The sequence below is a fragment of the Rhagoletis pomonella genome, unplaced genomic scaffold, assembly GCF_013731165.1.
Source record: "Rhagoletis pomonella isolate Grant_MI unplaced genomic scaffold, Rhpom_1.0 Rhpom_scaffold_00002, whole genome shotgun sequence".
Lineage (NCBI taxonomy): Eukaryota > Metazoa > Arthropoda > Insecta > Diptera > Tephritidae > Rhagoletis > Rhagoletis pomonella.
This window is the reverse complement of record NW_023458556.1, coordinates 97,604,559-97,612,814: the sequence shown is the minus strand read 5'-3', so window position 1 is coordinate 97,612,814 and position 8,256 is coordinate 97,604,559. Positions and strand designations below refer to the sequence as shown.

At 41.8% G+C, this 8,256-nt stretch overlaps 1 protein-coding gene across 1 annotated transcript; it reads right to left on the bottom strand.

Moving 5' to 3' along the window:
* Nucleotides 1–394: 394 nt before the first annotated feature.
* On the bottom strand, nucleotides 395–1,375 carry LOC118756300. The gene has a single exon (XM_036491074.1). The coding sequence runs from the start codon at nucleotides 1,373–1,375 to the stop codon at nucleotides 395–397; it is 981 nt and encodes a 326-aa protein (XP_036346967.1).
* Between the last annotated feature and the right edge of the window lie 6,881 nt (nucleotides 1,376–8,256).

Below are 8,256 nucleotides of genomic sequence, written 5' to 3'. Positions count from 1 at the left end.
TTTCACCAGTGGTCTTGTCATTTTCATCAAAATTTTCAACTTTTTAATCAGATGAGTATGCAGTTTTGCAGCCCATTAAATTCTAGTAAAAAAGGCAAGTTCGGAGTTAGTCAAAAATCGCGTTGATTTTTGATAATTTTTTTTGTTGAAGGTGTTTCCCATTTTTTCCATATTAAGTATTTTCGAACCATTTATTTTTTACTCCTGACTCCCACAGACCATCCAACAAAGTTTGTCCGGTTGTCTGAATAGACGTTTCTTGGGCACCCTCGTCTGGCAACGAATCTGCTAAAAGCTGCTAGAAAAGAAGCTGTACTTAAGTCGCTGGTGGCCTCCAATTGGATGGCTTTGGTAGAAAAACAAACAAACAGACAAACATATCCTTTTGAGGTTTTTAGGTTGTTCGTTCTTGTGGTAGTATCGCCATTAGCTGATTTTGTGAGCGTTTCTTAAATATCGTGCAGATCTTGCAATTGTAGATGATGGACCTTATCATAGTTTTGACCTTCGGAATCCAATACTGCGTTCGGATGAGACGCAGCATTAGTTGGTTTTCACCGTGGAGTGAGACATCTTGGACGAATTGGACAGTCAGACGTGATAACCTGCAATTATAAGGAAGGATGATTGGGTAACGTTCGTTGTATGCCAGATCGAGAGATGCGCCAAGACGACCGCCTGTTCTCAAAACACCGTTCTTGTCGATGAAAGGATTTAAGGGCAATATTTCGCTTTTCGCATCGATCGGTCCTCCAGATTTCTCTTCAATGTTTGTGGTAAAGTCTGTTTCTTGTGTTGGCCATTTTTCTTTATCTTCTTGCAGCCAAGAAGGTCCTTGCCACCACAACGCATTGTTGATCAATTCTTGCGCCAGTATGCCTCGGCTTGCCAAATCAGCGAGATTTGTAGCTGAGTCCACGTGGCGCCAATTCAAGTTTCCCACTTTGTCGATTTTCTTGGTAATACGGTGGGCTACGAATGTAGACCACGAACATGGGTGTATCTGCAAGTGGCCTAAGTCGAGATTATTGATGACTGATTCGATGGTTTCTGCCAGAAATACAGCCCCGCAAAGTTCTAATCGAGGTAGGGAAATTGTTTTTACTGGTGCAACTCTAGTTTTTGCAAACAGCAAATTGACAAATATGCATTTTTCTCGTTCCACGCGCAAGTAGACTGCAGCCGCGTATGCCTTTTCGGACGAATCACAAAATCCATGAATTTCGATTTTCTCCGTTGGCGAGAATTCTACCCATCGAGGAATACGTATGTTGTTGATTTCGTTGTAGTTTTTCGTGAAAGTCTGCCATCTGTCTAATGTTGTTCGAGATACTTTCTCATCCCAGTCGGTACCCTCTAACCAGATGTTTTGCATTAGTATCTTCGCAACAACAATTATCGGTGCTAGCCATCCAAGTGGGTCAAAAAGTTTGGCGATATCAGAAAGTATCGATCTCTTTGTGAAACTCTCGTGGATTTCGATAGGCTTGGCTATAAAATAGAACTGATCAGAGTGAGCGTTCCATCTTATACCAAACGCTTTCACACTGCTAGTGTCCTCGAACTCCAAAAAGTCTTCATTCAACAGATGTGATTTTTAAATGCCTTGTAGTATTTGGCTGCAGTTCGAAGTCCATTTTCGCAGAGGAAAACCGGCTGATTGTAAAATAGTGATGACTTCATCTCGAGCTCTTAACGCAGAGTCGATGGTGTGTCCGCCAGCGAGCACATCATCGACATACATGTATTTGTGCAAAATATTCGAGGCTATCGAATAAGAGCTCTCAGATTCATCAGCTAATTGCAGCAATGTCCTTATTGCAGCAAGGAATTAATATTGTCTGGTCAGACTGAAGCACGGGTCCTGGCAAAAGAACATCGTTCAGACTGACAGCATTCGCTGTTGGAGAAGACGCATTGAAAACTACACGCACCTTTGTTGACGTGCTTTCTGCTTTTATCACAGAATGATGAGGTAGATAATAGTTGTTTACGGAATCTGCTGACTGAATTGAATTTACTTTCGACATGTGGCCCATGGATTCATATTCCATGATTACTCTTTTGCAACTCAGGATTTTTCTCTAACCGTTTTTCGTTTTTGTAAAACTGGGAAAAGGCTATTTTCAGTGAAGGCCCTAATGTGACTTTAGATGGGAAATCGTCTTTAAATGGAAGAGACACGATGTATCTTCCATCTTGGTTCCGCATTGCCGTTCGTTTGTAGAGCTCCTCGCATTGCTTTTCCTCCGCTGTCAGTATCCTGTCTCTCGGGATGTCTTCCAACTTCCAGAAAGTGCTGATGTGTTTATCCACGGCCACTTCATTGAAGAACGATACGCGATTAGTAGTTGGATTGTCTGAGTCTGCCCGACCCGTCAGTATCCAACCGAATACTGCCTCTTGAGCTAATAGCGTACTTAGAACATTCTTTCGAATACCGCCTAAAATTATTTGGGGATAGATGTCTCCACCTAGAACAAGATCGACTTGCTCGTTTATGAAGAACCTTTTATCCGCCAAGACAAGATCTGGAAAAGCTTGCTGCGCGAGTGCGCTGATGTGACACGTTGGCAAATTTCCAGTAAGTCTGGGTAAAACTAACATCATCGCTTCTATTGAAATCAGTGGATCAATGGGTGACCTAAGTTGAACTGAGCACGATTCTTTTACCTGCGCAGAAACCGTATTGTTGATGCCCGAAATTTGGGCATGCATTTTCTTGGTCGGCAGGTTGATTCTGCGTCTGAGCCTTTCCGTAATGAAAGAACACTCAGAGCCCGAATCAATTAGTTCTCTCGCTGAGAAATTCGTGCCATTAAAGTGAATGTCTACACGAGCTGTACCCAATAATACACCTTTACTTGTATTAGCATCATGTGTTTTTACCTTAGTAACCGTTTTGCTTTTGCCTTTTGTAGAATCGCGTCGCATTTGAGCCTATATGGATGTGGACGCTGAAGTATCCAAAGGTTCAGAAATCTCATTCCTGTTTGTTGCTTTTGGAGGTGCTGTTTGAACGTGTAGGAGTGAGTAATGTCGAGAATGACAGTTGGCGCAATTGAACGAACTAGTGCATTTCGATACCAACTGTCCAAAGGCGAGACAGTTCAAACAACAATTATTGTTTTTTTACGAAAGCAACCCTGTCGTCTACGGATAATTTACGAAACCTTGGACACAGATGCATCTTATGTTCGTTACTCTGGCACATTTTGCACATATATTTAGCGACACTTGTTTGAAAAGCGCCAAGTCTCTTATGCGAGGGTTCAGAGGAATGCTTATAGTTCGAAACCTTTGGTGGTTTTGAAACCGTGATTCCTCTTAAACCTGAGACTGATTATAGCGTTTGGAACCTATGTGAAAGGAATCGGTCCATATCTGTCTACTTAGAAATGTCAGTTTTATTCTCTACCGACTGTTCCCACAGCGAAAGTGTCATCTCAGGCAGTTTTGTAGAACATAGGTACTTTACTATTGGGTCCCAATTTGAAATATCGATCTGATGGCTTTCTAAGGCAGATATGCAATTGTTGATATACCTTTACAATCTTTTGATCGATGTTCCACATTCAGTTTCGACCGATTTCAAGTAGAAGAGAATCTTCAATTGCGTATTGACCAGGATTCTCTTGTTTTCGTACCTATCACGGAGATGCTTCCAGGCTGCGCTAAAGCCTTCATTAGTTAAGGGACACTTGCTAACAATCTCCTTGGCCTCACCCTGCGTTTTCTCTCTAAGGTGATATAGCTTCTCTACTGGTGTAAGCCGTTTATTCAAAATATAAATGGCTGTGAACAAGTCACGAAAAGTGGGCCATGTCAGGTAATCACCTTTGAAACGTCTGTATCGCAGGGTGGGAGATGTATGTTGTTTGAACGAGTTGACATGTCCTCGTTTTCTTTTTCTAACCTATCACACAGATCGCTTATTTTCGACATGCAGCGCAAGAAAGCTGTGTAGCTCGTTTTTTTTTTCTTATTGCACTCAGATCCTTTGCAGGAAGTGACTCGGTTGTTAGAAGATCGTCAAATAGAGCTTTGGCTTTATTCCACATGGTTTTCAGGTCAGCTTGCTGAATTCTCAGCGAGTATATTGAGTGATCATTGCTGGGCGTACTCACAAAATCTATATCAAACTCTATGACCGAGTCGGTTAAGCGACTGAATGTTTCCATATTGAATTTTAATCTGTAAATACGACCTTAAGGTTTTGAGCGGTCCTACCTTTTGCTGTCACAACTAGTCAACTTTCAATTACCATAAATTTTCCGGTGTACCCGGCAACCATATATATGAGTAGAATTCTACGTTCAAAAAGCTACGGCATTCAGCGGGGGACTTCACTCTGTCTATGTGTGAGTCGAAAGCTTTCCTTCAAGCGTTGAATTTTTGATATATTTTCTTGTCGCTTGGTCGAAAAAATTATAACCGCGCCATATTTTGATAGGTTCTAACATGTTATTTCTTTTTGTAATCTAATTTTGGTTATTTTTTATAAAAATATTTTTCTTTCTTTAACAGAACTCGAAAAAATTCAAATTTCAAACTTTGTTCAATATTTAAAAAAAAATAAACAAAATTTAGTAAAAATTTGAGGTTAATGGAGCGCTGATTGCCTGAAAAGCCTGGTATCTTAGGATATACATATGTACAGATATATCGAGCCCTAACTGCCAAAATAACGTAAGCGACATTTTTTTCAAAATTTTCTTTTTGATGCAGAAAGGCATCGATATGTATGTTTGTACAGTTCTTCACATAAAATAAGTTTGGTAATTTTTTGTTGAGTTTGGTAACATTTTCCGGTGATTTTTGTAAAAAATAATAACAATTTGTGGCAACACTGCTCAGCTTTCTTGCGCTGCATGTCAAAAATAAGCGATCTATGTGATAGGTTAGAAAAGGTAGAATAAGAAAACGAGGACATGTCAACTCGTTCAAACAATATACACCTCCTATCCTGCCATACAGATGTATTCAAAGGTGATTACCTGACGTGCCATTTATATTTTGAATAAACGGCTTAAAGCATAAACAGGCGGCACCGTTTATCCGGACCAACTCGAGAATTAACTGCAGTTGATCCGGATTAAGTCCGGCTCAACGCTGCCGCCTGTTTAAGCTTTTACACCAGTAGATAAGCTATATCACCTTAGATAGAAAACGCTGGGTGAGGCCAAAGAGATTGTTAACAAGTCTCCCTTAACTAATGAAGGTTTTAACACAGCCTGGAAGCATCTCTGTGATAGGTATGAAAGCAAGAGAATCCTGGTCAATACGCAATTGAAGATTCTCTTTAACTTGAAGGCGGTGGAAACTGAATGTGGAACATCGATCAAAAGATTGCAAAGGGATATCAACAATTGCATATCTGCCTTAGAAAGCCATCAGATCGATATTTCAAATTGAGAATAGTAAGGTTCCTATATTCTACAAAACTGCCTGAGGTGACACTTTCGCTGTGGGATCAATCAGTAGATAATAAAACTGACATTTCCAAGTGGACAGATATGGACCGATTCCTTTCAAATAGGTTCCAAACGCTAGAATCAGTCTCAGGTTTAAGAGGAATTACGGCTTCGAAACCTCCAAAGGCTCCGAACTACAAGCATTCCTCTGAACTTTCGCATAAGAGACTTTTCAAACAAGTGTCGCTAAATATATGTGCAAAATGTGCGAGAGTAACGAACACAAGATGCATCTATGTCCAAGGTTTCGCAAATTTACCGTAGACGACAGGGTTGCTTTCGTAAAAGACAATAATTGTTGTTGAACTGTCTTGTCTTGTCTCTAAAGTCATACATATCGACTAAAATTAGAACTAAAGATGTATTTATTCGTAAATTTAATTTTAAATACAATCGCGATATTTCATCTTTTAAAATTGATGTAGCTGCCGAAGATTTTGATTCACTACTAAATAGTTCATTTTGGCCGACCGGGGCGTTTGTTCGTGAGTTTGAGTATAAACCTAATAAAAGTAATAACAACGTAGCTAAAATTTCTAATCTTAATTCGGATTCAAAAAACTAACTCGCAAGTCTAATTTAAGTATTTACTATCAAAACGTTAGAGGTTTGAATACCAAATTAACTGAGTTATATTTAAAAGGTTTATAATATAATATTATTTCCTTGACCGAAACATGGCTTAAACCTCATATTTTTAACTCCGAAATTATTCCAAATGAATATCAAATATACAGGTGTGACCGCGAGGTCAGAATCGGCGGTGGTGTTCTTTTTGCGGTGCATTCATCGATACCATCCGAGCAAGTTAGTGTTCCTGTCATTGAATATACCGAATTTAAATGTATACGTGTACAGGCTGGAAAGAGTTATATTTATTTAGCTCTTTGCTACATCCCTCCTAATTCTGCCGTAGCAGTATATATGCAGCTAGTTTCTTTACTTGAATCCGTAAATGCAATGCTTACGATTCTATGATTGTTTTGGGCAATTTAAATCTGCCACACATATCATGGAACATCATTGACACCGATGTTGTACTAATTCCATCTAGAGATAGTTACAATGTATTGTAACGAAGCGTTTTTGCTTGCCCCGATGCTTCTTCCAAAATGATGGGGTATACTCGCCGTGTCCAGGGTTCGTTACAACAAGTTTGTAGTTTCGGGGCTCTGGTAGATCGTGCTTTATTATTTAATTTTTCTTAATTTCTATAAAAGAACATATAACAAATAACAATTTGCCGTATTCGGTAGCGTCACTTGCAGTGACTGGGTAACGGCTCCTTGTTCCGTTAAGAGCCCGTTAGGCTGTAGTGGCGTGAATTTGGTACTGCTGGGCAGCGCTCTGCTGACGCCGCTGAGTGGCGCGCTGCTAACGTCTATAAGAGGTGTTCTGGCCGCGTCGGTATGTAGCGCTCTTGCAAGGTGGGTTGCGCTCTGGTCGTGCCGGTGAATGGCGTTCTAACAACGCTGGTGGGTAGCGCTCTGGTGACGTCAGTATATGGCGCTCTTGTAATGCGGAGAGTAGTGCTCTGGCCACGCCGATGTGTAGTGCTCCGGTGACGCCGGAGAGTAGCGTTCTAGTTGTGTCGAGATGTAGCGCTCTCAGCAATGCAGGTGAGGCGCACCGATGAGTGGTACTTTGGTGATGCCGGGAGTAACGGTTTACTCGCGCCGCTGGGCGGCGCTCTGGCGACGTTGATAAGTGGCGCTCTATTCGCACCGGAGAGTATTGCGCTAATGGCGCCGGAGAGTATCGTTCTACTCGCGCCGTTGGGTGGCGCTCTGGCGACGTTGATAAGTGGCGCTCTATTCGCGCTGGAGAGTATCGCGCTAATGACGCGTTGGTGCCGCTCTGCTGACGGCGGTGAGAACCGCTCTTGTAGGCGCTGTCGACGTCCCTCTGTTAACGGCGGAGCTGACTGCGGGCGAGCGGGTGTCGACCGTACGCGTTGCCACAAGAGGCTGTGGTGAGAGCGTGCGTAGCTTGTGGCGCTGCCACTGGGAAGGTGACGTCCAGCCCGACACTCAAGCCGATGCAGAAGAAATCACCTTACCAGCAGCTGTTGCAGAAGTGGAATCAAGCCCGACGCTCGAGTCGGTGCAGATGAAGTCACTTCTTGCCAGTAGCCGTTTGTTCACGATCACAGTCTCGTCGTCACTGACTGTTGATCGCCTGTGTTTTATCTTTAAGAGGCTGTGTGCTTGATGTTGCGTGGTCGCGCAGCTACATGTTGCTGTGTGATGTTTCGTTGTCATGGCACCGAAGATGCTGTCGGGTGTTGCCATGACTCGTGTTGCTATGACTTGTGTTGCTGGTTGTTTTGATGGCGGGTATTTGTGTGGGCCAAATTCCTCAGGGATATTTGGTCCTCACAGTATTTCTGGAGGAAATGGCTGAACTTTGCCTTAAACAAATAAATATATCTCCAAATAAGTTTGGAAAGGTCTTGGACCCCATTTACGTTGATGATATTCCGAAGGCCTCTATTAATCGGTGTGATCCCCTAGTTTTGCCAGAGGATGCATACCATCCAGCTCTTGAGTTAAGCTACGAAATCAAGTACTAGATATGTTTTTGCGAAAGCAAATTTCAGGAAAATTGACAAAGAACTTTCAAAGTTCAAAGTGCCGCCACAAAATAAAATTTAAAATTTTAGTGCACTTCATTAGCAGTTAAAATCTATTTTTTGTGGAATATTTTCAAGCGCGGTAGAAATCACAATAGTGATGCGCTGAGTTTTGTGACATTAATTAATCCCAACGGCTTTTTACCCTCC